Source organism: Vollenhovia emeryi, unplaced genomic scaffold (assembly GCF_000949405.1).
Source record: "Vollenhovia emeryi isolate VEMERY1.0 unplaced genomic scaffold, V.emery_V1.0 DF939172.1, whole genome shotgun sequence".
In the NCBI taxonomy this organism is placed as follows: domain Eukaryota; kingdom Metazoa; phylum Arthropoda; class Insecta; order Hymenoptera; family Formicidae; genus Vollenhovia; species Vollenhovia emeryi.
The window spans coordinates 332,554-349,535 of NW_011967194.1; the positions used below are offsets into that span (position 1 = coordinate 332,554).

Below are 16,982 nucleotides of genomic sequence, written 5' to 3' on the forward strand. Positions count from 1 at the left end.
CGTGTGCCGTTGGCTTTACGGAAAGCACGGACGATGGGAATAGGGAATAAACGCGGGTGACGGAAATAACTAAGCTCCAACTTACCAGAAACCGTGTATCGACGCCATAGACATAACATATCTAGACCGAGCGTTTGCCTTTATTGGAGCAGCGGGGGTAGAGGGTCACGTAGAAACGGACAAGCTCTGTTTTGCGCTCGATTTCGTTCTCTCTCGTTCACATGTAAACGCTGCTCGGTCTAAATGTATTATGTCTATGATCGACGCACAATGGAATATGGAATGCCTGGGCAGTGTGAAATTGTGGATTTCTGTTCCCTAGTCCCTGCGCCTGATCAATCACAGTTGAGACTCTGGGACACATGGCGTAGAGATACAAGGTGAAACATTTGCGCATGTGACCAATTTTGGGGGGCAAATTGTTGACTGGGTTCTTCCCGCATTCAACCGCGATGATTTGCAGTCGGAAGGTTGGGGCAAATTTCTGACTGGCCAATTCGGTAGTTCGGGCCATTTCCGATCGGTTGACACTGTGCATCCACCAGATTGCCTCACCTTGTATCGTTACGCCGTGCTGGGACGAGCACGTGGTTTCAAGAAGCGGATGATCGGACAGCACTCCTGTTGCCAACGAATCATTGTGCCCCGGCATTTCTAATCCTTATTCCTGTTGTCTGTGCTTTCCTCTTGAAGCCTTTTTGAAACCACGTGCCGGTCCCAGAGTCTCAACTGTGATTGGTCAGGTAGGTCAGGTACAGGGAATAGAGAAGAGAAATCCAACACGCGTCGGAAATTCCGTTCCTATTGCCTGTTCCGTATCCCGTTGCGCGTCGACACACAGCTTCTGGTAAGTTGAAATTTAGTTTATTCCCGTTGCCCGTGCCTTCCTATCGTGCGATAGGCTCAAGCCGATCTTGAGTATCTGACCATGAAAACCGCCCATAGTTCCGACTTCTGACCATAGTACGACTAGGCCCGCTCCGTCGTGGGTTTCGTTTTGCGTCGATCCCTTCTGCGCATCCCCGACATCGCTGCTCCGGATAGACCCAACGGGAGAAAAGTTGTGTGGTAGCGTGGCTTTGGCGAGAGCACGTATACACGCACACGTCGCTGAATCCTGCCCGGGTGTACGGCGAAATACCACGTGACAGGGACCGCAAAGATCAAAGGGCCTGGCAGAGAGTGGAGACCTACTAGTTGTACCACGATTCTGACTAACGACCAACAGCCCATTGTAGGCCGGGCTACGATCTAATTAGCCCTTTCGCGACCACTGGGGACACACCGAGTCCCACTCGCGGAATGTAAAAAAAGACTCGACGATTCAGCGCGCAGTTCTATCGCCGGGCAAACGTTGCCCTCGAAAAATTAAATCGGCCGCGAAGGGATTAAACGACGCCGCGCAGATTGCCCGGAGTCGCGCGCGGCCCTCGGCCGCTCAAGCTTACGCAGGGCCGTTTCGTGGCCGGTGCCAGATGCCAAACGGGGAAAAGTCGAGACGCGACGGGGGGAGACGGGGGCGTCCAACGGTCGGTGGAATCCGGCGGCCCTTGGACCACTTTTGCGGCCGCCCGTCGGCTCGCGGCGTCGCGACGGCGAGACGCGGGGGGAAGACGCAAGAAAGTCTACTCACCAGTAGCAGCAGGAGCAGCAACAGCAGCAGCAGCAGCAGCGGCGGCGGCGGCGGCGGCAGCAGTTCAGCCTCGCATTCTCCCGGCGGCCGAAAACGCTCCTCTTCTTCTTCCTCTTCTTCCTCCACGCCTCCTCCGCCGCCCGCCTCGTCCTCGTCCTCCTCCAGGGCCGTCCGTTCGTCGGGACGTCCGGCGGAGGCCGGCGGTGGTCGTGGCGGATCGCACCGGGGAGACGACGATCGCGGCGCACTTCCCGAAATCCTCTTCCTCCTCCGGTCCTCCCGTCGTCGCGCGGAACTCCGCTCGCGCGCTGGTCACGCGGCGCGAGCGCGGGGAGCAGTGCGGCGCATCTCGCCGGGACGCGTTTTTCCCTCCACCCGCGTCCAACACGAGAGAGGGATCCTTCCCGCCTCCCCGAACGACGGCGACGACGACGACGACGGCGAACAAGTTCGCGCACTCTCTCTCTCTGCCTCTCGCTAGACGCGAGGTGTTACCGGTTCGAGACGGGATACCCGGAGCATAACGAGTTTTCGGCTCGCCCCGGCTGAGGCGGGCGGCAAGGGCCGAGGGGCGGGCGGGCGAGAGGGAAGGTGGGAGAGAGACGCTCGCGAGAGTGCGTACGTCGTCGGCGAGAAAGCGGCGACGAGAACGAGAACGCGGCGCGACGAACGGGAGAGAAGAGGCTGATAATTCGACGCCTCCTTCGGCCGGACGAAAGTGGCTACGCTTCGCGCGTCATGTCCGTCTCTCCCGTGAGGGGGAGAAAGAAAGAGAGAGAGAGAGAGTGTGTGTGTGTGTGCGAGAGTGAGTGATAAAGCGAGTGAGACAGGGGCGCTGGGGAAGGGTACGCGCGCGCGCGCCGCGAGACAACTTCCCCGAATCACGTATGCGCCGCTCGAGTGTCAGCATCCGACTGAAGCGCGAGCGCGGACGAGCCGCGCTGCGTCGCGGCGGCGCACGTGGCGCCGCGCGGCGGCGCCCGCGCGCACCGCTCGGCGAGTCGGTAACCTCGTCGGTAATTCCCGTAAATCTGTTGGAAACGCAGGGGCGAGCCCGAGCGCGCGTACCCGCGCGCTGAAACGCGACGCTGGGCTCGATTCTTGAATTCACTCGAAGGAGAAACGTATACGAAAATTCGGCTCCGACAGAGAAGTTGCAAGTCGATTGATCGGTTAAAAGCGAATAGCCAATCAACCTGCTACTTTTCTGTAAGAGCAGAATTTTCGCATACGTTTTTTCTACGAATAACTTCGACAATCGAGCCCGCGTAGCGTTTGTCGCGGAAGAGGCGGGGAAACGGCGCGTGTAATTTCAAACGAAGCGTCTGAAATTCCAAACGTTCGCGCGTTCGTCGAAGCGACGAACTGACGACGACTGCAAAACCCAGTGAGAAATGATTCGTCGATCGATGTCGAAACGATGTCGAATCGACATCGACACCGTCGAATTGACGTCGATTCGACATCATTTCGGCGTCGATCGACGAATCATTTCTCACTGGGAACGCAGTTAGCGCGGGGTATACTGGAATCATTCCGTAGATACGATGAATCGAAAGGGCTCGCTCGTTCTTCAGCTTGAAACTGAAAGACTCTTGTCGCCGGGGACTCGAGTCGTGAACAATAACGCGAGATATATGTATTTCGGATTAAGATTGAAACAGAGATATAGCTCTAAGGTTTCGCCGTTTATCAACGCTTGGAAAGGAGTCTCGTTGACCGTACCACGTGCCTCTACAAACGCTTCGCAATCCCCAAGTCTATCAATCGATATCAAAACCGTCGAAACCACCGAACCTCGGCTGCGCCATCGGCGCTTCCGCGTCGAGGGAAAATTTCTCTCGTATCGAACAGCTGGATCTGTCCATCTCGGCTGATACCTTCCGTGCACTTCCTGCACTTCGGACGCAGCACCGCCGTGCGCGTCCGAACCCACGGGAAATGGAGGGAAGCGGCGTGAATAACAAAAAGCGGAGAAATCAACGATCCGCGCGCGAAATCCGAGTCGCGGGGGGGTGTCACGCGTTTCAGCCGCGCTCTCGCGCCGAACGGCGCGATGTCGCATTCCGGGGAGCAGGGAGAGGCAAAGAGAAAGAGGGAGAGAGAGAGAGAGAGAGAGCGGCGAGCGGCGAGTGTAGAGGGTGCAGCCGCACCTGGGCGAATCTCGTGACACAGTGGCGTTATCGCGGTGCTAGGTACTGCGCGGTGCGCCTGCACGGCGCGGCGCCTGTGGCCTGGCACGAGCCCGCAATACGGCGTCCGTACGCCGTCGTCGCCGTCCGCCTGGCCGTTAACTCCGTCGCGCGCCTGCGGCGCGGCGCGTCCGGTGCCGAGCCGTTAGTAGGCCACGAGCGTCGCTGGCCGACGCGATGAACGTCGCCGTCGTCGTCGTTACCCGCCGCGTCCTCGGGGCGGTACGCGGCACGTCGCCGCGACTCCCGCTGTCGTTCCAGCGTCACGGTTGAGCTGGCCGAATGTGCGGCAGCGAGTGCACGATTCCGAGGTGAGAGAAAGAGAGAGAGAGAGAGAGAGAATTCCGTTGGTGTACGCGACGAGAAGCGTGGCCGCCACCTCCTTTTCCTCCTCTTCCTCCTCCTCCTCCGCCCCTGCCCCGTCGACGCTCACGAATTCGCGGCCGATGCTTATCGCCGCGCGTAATCACCGCGGAACGGAATGCAGAAGCGCGGCCAGCCGCACTCGGCCGCGAGTGAGTGCAGCCGACGGGGACGAACGCGCGGTCGCGGCTCGCACGCGCTCGCTTCGAAACGACCACGCAGGCAGCCACTGTCGTCGTCGCCGTCGTAGTTTTCTTCCTACCGTTCGCTAAGGTCCGGAGCGTGCGGCGTCGCGCACGGTCGCACGTGCGATCCCGCGCGGTCCTGCCTGTCGTCCTCGCGCTACTCCGCCGAACGCCGCGAGAGTGAACCGGCGCGATCTCGGACAACTTCAGAGAATTCGCGTACGCGCGCAACGTGAAGACGACAACGGGACCGCGTGTGCGTGTGCGGCGGAACTTTTCGCGGAATCAAATTTAAGGATCGCTTGTCCGTAAATTCGGAAATTTTGTCAAACAAACGCTCGCTGTTTAAGGAATTCTAAAGCCTGCGTCAGACTACGAGATTGAGATTAGATTGAACTTTGACCACTCGGAGTGAAGTTTGCTACTCTCAAGTGACTCACTCTGATTGGTCAAATTTCAATCTAATCGCAATCCCAATCCGTAGTCCGATACGGGAAAAAACATTTAAAAAGTTCCACGCTAATTGAATTCCCGCACGAAAGCGTCTGTATCTTACAATGTAGTGAAAATGCTAAAAGTGAGCGGCTTTGTCTCCTAAGGGGACGGTGAGAAGGCGACAAAGCTGCTCACTTTCAGTATTTTTACTATAGTGTAAAGTCTAATCCACTAGGTGCTCTTTGCGTCTAGAAACATTCTATTTTGCAGTCAACAAATGCGTCTAAAAAATTTGCGCAAGTGGATAAAGCGCGTATCGTACACTGTACAGTTGTACATTGACAATATTTTTGAGCGTTTCGACTCGTTTATATAAAATAGAATGTTTCTAGGTGCCGAGAGCACATCGTAGGTCAGGCTCAAGGGGCAGAATTGGGCCCAGAGGAGGCGTGCAAAGCCGCGCGTTTGCAGTTCGAACTGAAGCCTAAATTGCGAAGTGCCTACACGTCAGAAACATTCTATTTCGTGGCCGACACATTTAAAAGCAAATTAATAAAATTTGTACGGTAGTAAAAAATAGTGTTTCAATTATTGAACATTTTCGTGTATTGTAACATACACAAAAATTTTCAACAATTGGAGCACTATCGCAACAGCATATTCCTGAGACAAAATAAAGTAAAAAAAGTCCGGTACGACTTTTCCCTCCGACAAACAGTTATCGAGATATCATGTGCTAAACATTGAAACAGTTATACATTTTCTCTTTAGTATCTCAAAAAGTATTAGGCGAATCGAAAAATGTTCAGACAAAAGTTGCTCATATTAATTAGTAGAATAAGATTTACAAAACTGGAGGTGACCTTCACGTGATCCTCAAGCAACTATTCGAGGTCAAATTAATGACACCATCTCAAGTCCCCCCCCCCCCTCGAAACCATACAACATTTGTGAATCTGAAACATTTTTGTTTGCCGGGCTTGGTTTTTGAGATATTCTACTGTCCAAGTTAAAATGGGACAACCTGCATAAAGTAGAACGTTTCCGGACGCAAAGGGCGCGTTACAGATCAGTCTTCAGGGTGGGCGCGTGAACCATCGAGAAGTCGCCTTGCGATATATACAAAGTTTACGAGCTCTCTCTCGAGGATTAGAATTCAGCGGTGCAAAGTGCGCGAGGCTCTTCCGCATCGGGACGGTGGCTTCCGCTTTCGAGGATCGCCCGCGGTGATCGTTTCCGAGGGGACTTTTTCTTCGACAAAGCCGGCTGTTATGCCGCGCCGCGGCGACGTCCGACGGCGGCCGGTGCACGATCTCGGCGAGAGAGCGACGCGCGAGCGATGGCGAGGCCTCGTCCAGCGGCGGATCTCGTTTCGCGGAAGGTGAGACGAATCGGCCCCCGTTCCCGGCCGCCCAGCAATTAATTGCGATCGATCGTTTCGTCGCGCTCGTGTCTTATCGTGGCCCCGTTTTATCGCCGTGGCCGCGCGACAGGAAAGATCCCCGCGGTTGCGCCTCTCGTGATTTTTATTCGATTGACCTCACCGTCAATCCTTATCGCGATTACGCGGCGGAATTTTAATTAATGAGCGGCGCGGCGTTTTCTTTTAATTACTCGCGCCGGCGTTCGGTCACCGCGGGCAGTCCCGCGTTCACGATCAAAGGAAAACATGGGACATTTATCTTCCCCCTCGCCGTTGTCGCGACGGTCGTAGGAAATCCGTTGGCCGATACGTCGCCCGTGTAAAATATCGGGCGATTCCGAGAAATTTTCTCTTCGCGATAAATCATTCTTACAGATAATTGTATTTTCTCGACAAAAATGCCTCGCTCTTGCGACCGCAATTCGAACAGCACGGAGAGTCCAAGAGGAATTCCTATTGAATTTTCGAATTATGAAACGCATTCTCTTTCCGTTCCATTTCCGTTCTAAAGAACTCGAGAAGAATTCGCCTTTACGTCACCAATTTTCTTGCTCAAATACAATCCTCTCTTACTCTTTATTAAACTTGGCGCCGGGAAGGTTTTCTTTGGAGTTTGGTCGACAGATTCACGAGGAGCTTGAGACGTGCGAATCCTCCTCGAGTCGACGACGCACCCCACCTGTTCGAATCGCCCCGCCGCGGAAATGTACATAAACGATCTTTTGTCCTTTCCAGTTCCTGCGCCTTCTAGGATTAAGGATGTCGAAGCGGCTGAGCTTCTACGGTCTGGTAGCCCTGGCGTCCGTCTGCATCTTCTTCCTCGCGTTCAACCAGCGCTACAGCAGCTACCTCGAGCACCGACTGCAGCCGGTCATATCGGTCAGTAAAAATTCCCGCGGTGGGGGATCGCGCTGAATCGAATCGCGCCGAGAACACGCTCTATTTCGGACGGTAAAACAAGTCCAGCCTTTCTGCCTCAAGCTCTTCCTCCTCACCCACCTGTCTCGACGCAAAACGGAGTCTAAGGACACGCGACTCCTCTTTCTCCCAGTTTCCATCTCTCTTCGCCTTTCCCTCCTCTTCCTCTCTCTCTCTCTCCTTTTCGCCCATCGTTTCACTATCGTTTACAAAATGTCAGAGGTACGACTGCGTCTTGAACGATAAAACATCTCGTAAACCGCCGATATGCTCTATCGGAGATTATCAGGTCCGTCGGGAGGCAATCGACGTTCGCGACTTGTTGCGATTCACCTTCTCCACGGTGGCCGATCACGTACCGTTTGAACCACTGGCATAGAAGTTCCTCATCAGGAACGTCACCTGCAATATGATGATCGCGAAATCAGCATGCTCGCGCGTAGACTGGCACCTTTAATTATTCACCCTCACTCACCTGACAATGTACCAGCAGTCTGACGAGGTGCATTCACGGGTAAACCTCGCTCCGCTCGCACGCACTCTCGTGTTCCTCGGGGGGGAAAGAAATCCCGGCACGCTACCTAGAATTGAGAAAGAAGAATTAATTGATTTCACCGTCACGATACCGTATCATCAGCGATACCATTCGCGTTCACGGCGCGAGACGCACCAACGACACGCTAAACGTCGATGCTTTTTTTCTCTTCCTCGATATAGGATATCGAGATAAGGCCGCGGACCACCAAAATCCAAGAGCCGGTAACGGTAAGCCAGGTATGCACGTGTATCGATCTGAATGCGCAATCCGCTACCCACTTGTTATTAATGATTGTTTAGAGTGCCACTTATTGTTAGAGTGCCTTATCTTATCGCAATGTTGACACAGCAAGAACTAGCTCCTGTCGTTCGAAACAATTCTCTTTTTTTCCCTACCTACATTTCAGCTTCTTCGACGCCCAACATACCGAATCGAAATTTTGGCCCATGTTGAACCTTTAATTCTACTATACAGGGTGTTTCCTCTAAGTTGAGCACGTAGAATATCTCAAAACGTATAATAATAAATAGGTGCAAATTATCCTTAGAAGTACCAAAATTTCGACTCGGGATTTATCTTGGTTACCTTCAAAACGCGCGCGTTTAGCGTTGTTAACTGTATTGTCATTAACTGACAGTGATATGGGGAAATTTATGTTTTTCTCTTTCACGAAGAAAGTTAGCGTTTGGATAAACTTAGTCTCCCTCTATCGCATGTGACGCCGTGTAAGATTTACTGATTTTATTATACTGTTGCTTTGTGAGGCAGCTGCTCTCGTTGTTTATAACTGTATTACAAGCTTTTACGTGTGTCGGCTTTCCATTAACGTGTGCCCTCCGTGTTTTTGGATCGTGAATTTAAACGCCCAGTCTGCTTGCCCGCGAAATGTGAACGGTACTCGTCACACTTGTATGTATCCTATTTCTTTAATGCGTATAGAGAGATGGAGGTACATAAATAGGTACTGTCTTTAAATAAACTAACATCTACTGGTCCGTGCGACGTTTATTCCTCATTGTAACTAGTGGCGTGATTAAAACTGCCTGCTGTAGAAATCTGCTTTTATTAAAGTCTCCAAGCGCGAATTTCTTTTTATTTACTTACTTAAGACATGTGTACCGCATACTCGTTTCAAAAGAGAAAATGTCTTTTAACGCTGCATTAATTTATGTAATGTCGCTAACAAGTAACGAGCAATAATTCCCTGTTTAATAATTGGCCTCAATTTGCTTTCTAGGCGTATATCACGGGATCCGCGGACAATGCCACGATCACCGAAATTCAGGAGGTGGTTGACCAACAAAGGAGGGCGATTAAAAGAGAAATGGAAAACTACGAGTACCCAAACGGAAAATATGGGATAAACGTGAGGTGAGCTACGCGCGCGGTAATAACTTTCCGAGCTTGAAAATCAAAGCGTTCAATCATTACCTGCCTGCAGCAAACTCGAAGATTTAGTGATGGAGAAGGGCGGCAGACCTATGAGAAACATAATTCTGACGAGTTGGAGAAGCGGCAGCACGTTCCTCGGCGACGTGGTGAACGCGCACCCGGCCAATTTTTATCATTACGAGCCGCTGCTCGACTACGGGATCGTGCAGATCCGAGAGTCGCCGCTCGCCGAGGAATCCTTGACGAGGATAATCTCTCTGCTGAATTGCGAATACAAGGAGCTCGGTAATTTCACACAAATTTCTACTCATCTGAAGGCGCAACGTTTAATGATTGCGTATGATCGTAATTGCTATAGATCGGTACCTGGATTATGGCAAGGATTATCATCCTTGGGTGTTCAATCACAACACGCATTTATGGCGGCAGTGCCAAGCGCATAAACGCATCTGCTGGGATCAGCGTTTCGTCTCTAAATTTTGCCGGCTCTTTCCGTTCCAATCGATGAAGCTCGTGCGGTTGAGGTTGCGAATAGCGGAAAATCTTTTGGCCGAAGAAGGGTAAGGAATTATATATGTGACAACCGTAAAGCACGAGACGGTTTTTAGATGCAATTTGGACATTACGTCCCTTCGTACCGTGAAAACATGCACTCGTTTGCATTGTAGTCTAGGTGTGCGACTAATTCTACTCATCCGTGATCCGAGAGGCGTTCTGCAATCCAGAAAGCACAGGGAATGGTGTCCCGCTAAACCCGATTGCTCCGATCCGGCTCTGCTTTGCGCCGACATGGTATCGGACTTTAGCGCGGCGGTAGAACTGTCTAGAAAATACCCACGTTCTTTCAGGTACAATACCTATTGATATTTTTATAATTAAGCAAACATCTTTCTGAGAAAAGCTACGAATTAATCGTTGATACTAATTTAGATAGAGATGAATCGATTCGATCGTTTCAATGGAAACTCGATTAAATTTCTATTGTAAGAAAATAACAATGGCGGGAGTCCATCATTGTAAGGAATACAGGAAATTGAGCTTCTGGCAAAACTGTATCATCTGAGTTATACATGAATCGTGTAATCATACTGTTGCTTCGCCAAGTTGTACGATTTTCAAATATCTTATTAAAATCTTACGTAGTGAAACAATAATTTTTCTAAGGCTCTATGTATCAAACATTAATTAAACGAACGCAATGTAGGAGACAACAAGAGCCAGACACTAGATATTAGGTGCGGATACAACAAATTTATATTATTTATGTGAAATTAACGGTGTCAAACGTTTCGACCAACTCGTGTGGTCTTTTTCAATGACGATCGAAAGTGAAAAGGGTGGGGAAACCTATCTTATTAAAATCGTCACGCCTACCTGTTAAATTATAATTTTGTCAATGTGGGACTGAATATTCAATACTGCTTGTACGTGTTGCACAGAGTGGTGCGCTACGAGGACCTGTCCGTGGACCCCTACAAGCACGTGCAGGAGCTTTACGATTTTTACGGTTTGAACTTTCACGCGAACGTGAAGAGATTCCTGGATACGCACACGAAGAACGACATGGGCGGCGTGTCGAGCACCTTCCGAAATTCCAAGGTCGCGCCATTTCACTGGCGGGCCGACCTAGACTTCGAGGAGGTTCGCGAGATACAGAAGGTATGCGCGACCGCCATGCGACTGTGGGGATACGTGATGGCCTTAAATTCTACCCACCAGAAAGACTTCGATCCTATCACAAATTACCGGCTCCAGTTGTGACAGCTGGCAGGCGACATGCTCAATGTAGATATGATGTATAGTATATCGGTATAGCGAATAATGGCAGCGCGCGGTCGAAAGTGCCGTTTAATTCATATAAATATTCAGCGACAAGGTGCTAGCGGTCACTCAGGAAGATAGCCACGTATAACGAGAATGTATGTTGATTTATTCGAAAGGGAAACTTACGGAACGCCGAATATTTAGCTTTGTGCGAGACCTGATAAGAAGGCTGCTTCTTTAAACGGCGACGGACTCGGAGGCGAGTATTCCTTCGCAATTTTTCTATCGTACAACTAACACGATCTAAAACACAGGGTGTTAGGGTAAATTCCTGAGAGCTTGACGTGCGACACAAATTATGTCTAACCATATCGATGCAAACGTTGCAAGTGCATTCAAAACGTTTCTAAATATTGTGAATCTTTCAAGAGAGAGGAAGGGTATTTTGTGTCTAATGTATAAACTATATTCATTAATATTAATTGTAATTATAGGTAACTTGTAAAGAGATTCGTAATGATCGCAGTATCATTATATTGTCTTTTTACACCTTTAAGAGATATTCCATATAGCAAGGCGAAATTTTTATATCGATCACGGAACACAAAGTGCACCCCCTCCCTTTTTAGATTCATACGAATTCATCGCTAAAAGCAAGAGACGACCAAATTTAATTTTTTATCCTATTAATCAATGATATAATATTAATATATTACGAAATATACTCATATACGAGACAAAGAATATTTATCTAATAAGGAATGTATCGTGTCCAATGACAGAAGTGATTTTAACCGATGTATCGTGAACTAAAACTGAATCTCATAACGTTAGGATCGTGTTTTGCAATATCAGTGGCAGTGTAGGAAATTTATCTCTACGCCGTTCGACAAGACATTTCCACCGATATTCAATGTGATTCACGAAACAGAGAAGTACGAACGCAATATCAATTAGCTCGTTTACGCCGCGGAACACTCGATCTTATCTCTTGCTCATCGCGACGTTCGAGAAAACGGTCGGGCGGCGTGTGTCAGGGACGAGAGAACACGAGTTTCCACTCCACCGGCCTTCGATGCGGCCGACGACGAATTATTACGAGTATATAGACGCGACCAACTTGCCCGCGAGCGCGTGTGATTTTTATAAAGTACGACACAGTCGTAATAGCACTGCACACCTTAGATACAAGAAAATAGAACTTATTACTGTGAGCTGTTTGTTGGCGACTTAGAATAAGAATACTTTTTTAAAATCTTTACACGCTTACACATATTGATTATCCCAGGACAGCCTGGCACATTCTCCGTTATGTATTATAGTGTAATTTTGTTGGATTTTATGTATTCGCGATTGTATTCCGCGCGTCCTTGTGTTATGCACCGAGCGCTAGATTGTTATCAGCTCTCCGTGTGATCGATTAAACCTTCCCACGCGTTCACTCGAAGTAGAATCAATTTCAAATGTACACTAGGTTTATACACAACAGAGTTTGAATATTGTAAAACGTGATATTACGACTCTGCCTCCCCTTTTATTTTTTTTAGAGGACAGTCTTAACGTCCCAAAATGCTAATTATTATTTACGTTGTTCCATTGTCACTCCGCATGAAGCAGATTAACGAAATGAATGTGATGTCTCGTACGTACGGATGAGACGTGACGATAGCGTTGACGAGCCACTGACGCGATCGCCAATGCAAACTCGCGACAACACCTTCGTGCGATCTCACGCCGTTATTACGTACTATTTTCTCGCGGAATGGGTATCTAGTCCAAGAGGAACGCGTATTACTTCGCATTTTGTACCTTAGCTGTAAAGGTTCTCCAATAAAAGAATCATGTTTCTATGGAATATTTATTTCATCCTGTTTATTATCTCTTCCTCCTACCCGCACCTTTCATCTTCTATCTTCTTTTCCTGAAAAGTAACACAAAACTTTTCGAGCAACAAAACACAGTAGCCGCGACTTACGCTACGCTTAAGCGTTGCATCAGTAAGTTTCTAATTATCACTACACATCATAGCGTATATTTGTTAAAAGCATCATTTAAAAAAAATAACACAAATGTCAGGAACGTTTTCTATTCTAACAAATTTGGTAATTTCTGTATTGAAATTAGATTTTCCTGTATTTAAATATTAATAAAAAAAATTTCATAAACGTTATAAAATATATTAATGCCAACGATCCATTACCTTCATGTAGGATACGTTCTCTTCAAGTATCGAAGCCACATTGATAGTGTATCTGTAACAAAAGTAATAATCCTATGATCGAACATAAACGAAAAGAAAATTCTTTTTTTTCTCTATTTCGCTGGCAGTAAAATCAGAGAGGGCAAGTGCCAATCATGCATAAGTCAGAATAGCGTATACAATGTATCATCATTTGTATTCTAAACATTACTCATATAATTTAACTATTTTCTTCAAAATTTACCTTCAGGCCTCTGTACGATTCACGTACGAACGATACACGCATCGTTATTGCTTCAAAATGATAGCAATCTGAAATCGAACATAAAATATTCTTTATACACAGCACTTGTACACGAAAGTTAAAATAATTACATTTTTGCTGTCAGATTAAAAGTTTAGCAGCAAGGGATTCTCAGACATATGCTTGTCAAATTTATATCATCATACAATCAGAAAAAAATTTTTTAAACAAAGAACAATTCTTACTTTATTCGGAAAGACGCCACTTTGACATACTCGTTGTTCAGGACAATAAACAAGTATTTTTCAATCCTTCCTTGCGCATTCTCCATACATGTTTCTGAAAAAGAAATTATTTCCATTTAGTTTTGAAAGTATATTCATTTGAATTACACAATGATACATATTTATGCATCAGTAAATCTTTTTCACCATGTTTTTCTGTAAGACAGGGATAACTCATTTTATTCATCACGTCAATTTATTCAGACAATAAAGCGAACTTTGACAATATAACATTATCTCTTCTATTAACAGTTTAAGAAGTTTTAGACTTACATATTTCTTATTGCGTCTCATGTTCCGGTCAAGATTTGGCTTCATCCATTCGCCAGGTGAACATCTGAAATGGTATACACTACTATAATTTATGTGCAATTCATATATCTCACATTTACTATACATGCTCATTACAATGGCTGCTGCTCAGACACGAATCGTTCATCAATGTATTCAGATTGACTGAAGCGGTTTCGTGTTCATCATAAGGGTATAGTTATTTATAATTATCTTTATTAACTAATTGCAGTTACCAAATTATAAAACAACATAGATCTTTGTCAAGGTTGGGAAGTAACTCGTTACAGTTACTTTTTTTGGTAACTAATTTAACTTCGTTACTTTCTCTCTATCTGTAATTGTAACTTAACTCGGTTACATTTTTTCGATAGCTAGTAACTAATTTAATATATAGTTACATTAATAGCTACTTTATATATATTTCGAGCCTCCGCAGATCGCATTAGGCCTGGCCTTTATCGACACTTGACAATTCAAATGCAGATTTGATATTTTATAGTAATTTTTATTGCGAGAAAGTAACTACAAAGTAACGATTCGTTACTTTTTGAGTAACTGTAACTAGTTACATTTTCAGCGAATAAACTGTAACTGCAACTAGATTGTAACTGCAACTAGATATTGCTATAAAGTAACTTTTCCAACCTTGATCTTTTTACGTTTAAAATAAAAACATAGACCACTTACACAAACGCCTGATTTCACGGGAAAATCTGTAACAGGTAGCAGTTTGCTCCTCCATATCTTCCTAAACGAGACACATGTGTATTAAAATGTATTCTCACCACAATTTATTCATAAAAAGAGGTATTAATAATTTCATCAGTAGACTGGATCAGTCACAGTTCTCAGACTGGGGCAGTAAATTTCCATCATGTCATTTATTTACAGAAAATCTCATATTGGCCGAAATAAAAATCGAAGAGGCAAAGAAATCAAATCTCAAACAGGAAATCTACCATGCGCTTTTAGCATCCGTGCGTTTGCATCAGAAATTTTCTTCTTAAATAAATTTGTGAGTCCAATAATTGAATTGTGATATTAATCTCTTTACGTTTAAACAGTCGTCATTTATGAACAAAGGAGAGACTTTAATATAAGATCAATCAAATTTGCGCGTCTAATAATTGAAAGTTTTGTGCAGGATGTTTTATTTTGTGAACCAGTCTCTTACCATAAGAGGTAGACGAGGGGGAAACCGCTGAGGGCATTGTGGTGTACAGATAAAAAAAGATAAAAAGATTAAGTAATGACCACTGGGCATTAGTGGGCATTGGTGTTCAAGATTTTGCTCAGCAGTTTCCCCCTTGGAGATAGATTGCCGGAGATAGAGACCAAAACTGTAGTCAACGGAAAAATGGAAAAATCTCATCACATATGTTTCAATCATGTAATATCTAATTGTATCTCTCAAAATGCAATTAGATTTCTCCATTTTTTCCCAGGTTGGCCGCAGTTTCGAACGGTGATCCATATCTAACGGTAGAAGACTTCGGTTCACGAAATAAAGCGAATAACGAAGATAAATGATGCATTGTGCGTGAAATGGGATGCACCCTAGGTCTGTTTGCAGGTCCCACGTGCTCCTCTTTGCCCCCAACGACCAATACCGTTATTTTATTTGCGATTAAGGCTGATATTGCGTTTGTCGTACCTATAACAAAAATTTTAAGCGTGTTTATTGACTGTAGGATAGGAAAGTTCTCAAGCATCTAGACATTTTCTAGCTTGTAAAATTTGTCGTAAGACAAACGCAATATTAGTTTTAGTGACGGTACTAGTCGTTGGGGCAAAAGCAGAAGCATCGTGGGGCATGCGACGCGAACGAATCTTCCGTTTTGTGATACGATCTCTTTGCGTTCAACAAAGGAGAAACCTTAAATTAAAGATTAAATAAATCTGTATATCCAATAAATTTTGCGTACGGTTTTGACACGATCTCTTTGCATTTGGATCACAATTAATGAACAAAAGAAAAGCTTTAATATGTAAGAATAAACCTTGAAGCTAAATTCAAATGCAATCTCGAGATCGTCCATCGGCACGTGATCGAAAAGATTCAAGCAAACTCAAACGGGAATGAGTGGAGGCGCAAGACGAATCGAAATCGTCTTTCTCAAACATGAGTGGCTAAACAGAAACAAAATACTCACTAAAACGATTGCGATGATAAGCGCGCGTGCAAGCGGCCGGCTCTTCGATAGGAAAGAGAAGATGAGGTCGGCTCTACAAATCCTGCACTTAAAGAGAAACGGAGGGAACAAAATCTCAACAAAGTAGAAGCGCGCGATCGTCGCCGCGTGGATCGCCGGCGCGATCAGAGAAACTCAAGGCTTATAATCAAGAGATGATCATACGAACGAGACAAAATATGCTCATCATGTCGGGGCGAGAGGAAAAGAGCCTGCGATCAAGCTCTGCGCTGATATGATCAAAAAAATACAATCGAGGCAGTCGAATTCAACAAGAATAGTGCGCAGAAAGCTTGTCGCGAGGTGCTCGAGTGAAGTGTGCACGCGGATGCCGATGGATTTCGAGAACGATCGAATATCTCGTGCTTACCTCGCCGAGAAGAGACGCGTCCACCTCAAGAGCCTTCCGTGAAATGAACGACGCTAGCCGCGCGGGAAGCCGGGAAAGTTTCCGCGCGCATGCGCAGCGGGGCTGTTATAGCGGATTTGCATGAAGCGGCGAACAAAATTCAAAGTCGTGTTCTCACCATGGAGGAAAGATACGAGGTGAAGCAATCCGGTGGACGCGCGTCGTCAACTATTAAATTAGTTACTAGTTGTCGAAAAAATGTAACTGAGTTAAGTTACAGTTAAAGCCTCCGCTACAATGATTCTCGGTTCTGTCTACAATGGCCGCGTTCAGCAGACACAACTGTTGAGTGAGCGCTCAATGATTTCTTAACGTGATTGGCTGGATCTAAAAGTATTAACCAATCATACTGATCGCTCACTCAACAGTTGTGTCTGCTGAACGCGGCCAATGGTCGTAGTCGTAAGAATAATCGACTGCGATTGGTCAATTCTTATCGAGCGACTACGACTACGACCATTGTAGACAGAACCGAGAATCATTGAGTGCGTTCCGGCAAGACACTGCTACCGTAGC

At 46.7% G+C, this 16,982-nt stretch overlaps 1 protein-coding gene and 1 long non-coding RNA gene across 10 annotated transcripts; one reads left to right on the top strand and one right to left on the bottom strand.

Moving 5' to 3' along the window:
* The first annotated feature begins 4,017 nt into the window (after window positions 1–4,017).
* LOC105563686 (carbohydrate sulfotransferase 6-like) lies at window positions 4,018–12,694 on the top strand. 8 transcript variants are annotated; one of them, XM_012015471.1, is made up of 9 exons: window positions 4,018–4,136; window positions 5,865–6,189; window positions 6,967–7,110; window positions 7,867–7,923; window positions 8,925–9,058; window positions 9,129–9,364; window positions 9,438–9,639; window positions 9,748–9,927; window positions 10,519–12,694. In XM_012015471.1, exons 2-9 carry the CDS (start codon window positions 6,148–6,150, stop codon window positions 10,838–10,840), a joined length of 1,317 nt encoding a protein of 438 aa, XP_011870861.1. In that variant the 5' UTR covers window positions 4,018–4,136; window positions 5,865–6,147; the 3' UTR covers window positions 10,841–12,694. The 8 variants fall into 8 exon arrangements, with proteins under 8 accessions (XP_011870861.1, XP_011870862.1, XP_011870860.1 ...); XM_012015470.1 differs by lacking the exon at window positions 4,018–4,136 and adding an exon at window positions 4,166–4,461; XM_012015472.1 differs by lacking the exon at window positions 5,865–6,189 and having other exon boundaries at window positions 4,020–4,136.
* LOC105563685 lies at window positions 7,044–16,590 on the bottom strand. Of its 2 annotated transcripts, XR_001009057.1 has the most exons (10): window positions 16,428–16,590; window positions 16,019–16,105; window positions 14,553–14,613; window positions 13,845–13,908; window positions 13,533–13,626; window positions 13,288–13,355; window positions 13,044–13,095; window positions 12,653–12,764; window positions 7,625–7,730; window positions 7,044–7,551 (listed from the first exon to the last, which is right to left on the bottom strand). It is a non-coding gene; the product is annotated as an uncharacterized LOC105563685 (long non-coding RNA). The 2 variants fall into 2 exon arrangements; XR_001009058.1 differs by lacking the exons at window positions 7,044–7,551; window positions 7,625–7,730; window positions 16,019–16,105 and having other exon boundaries at window positions 12,688–12,764; window positions 16,428–16,569.
* Between the last annotated feature and the right edge of the window lie 392 nt (window positions 16,591–16,982).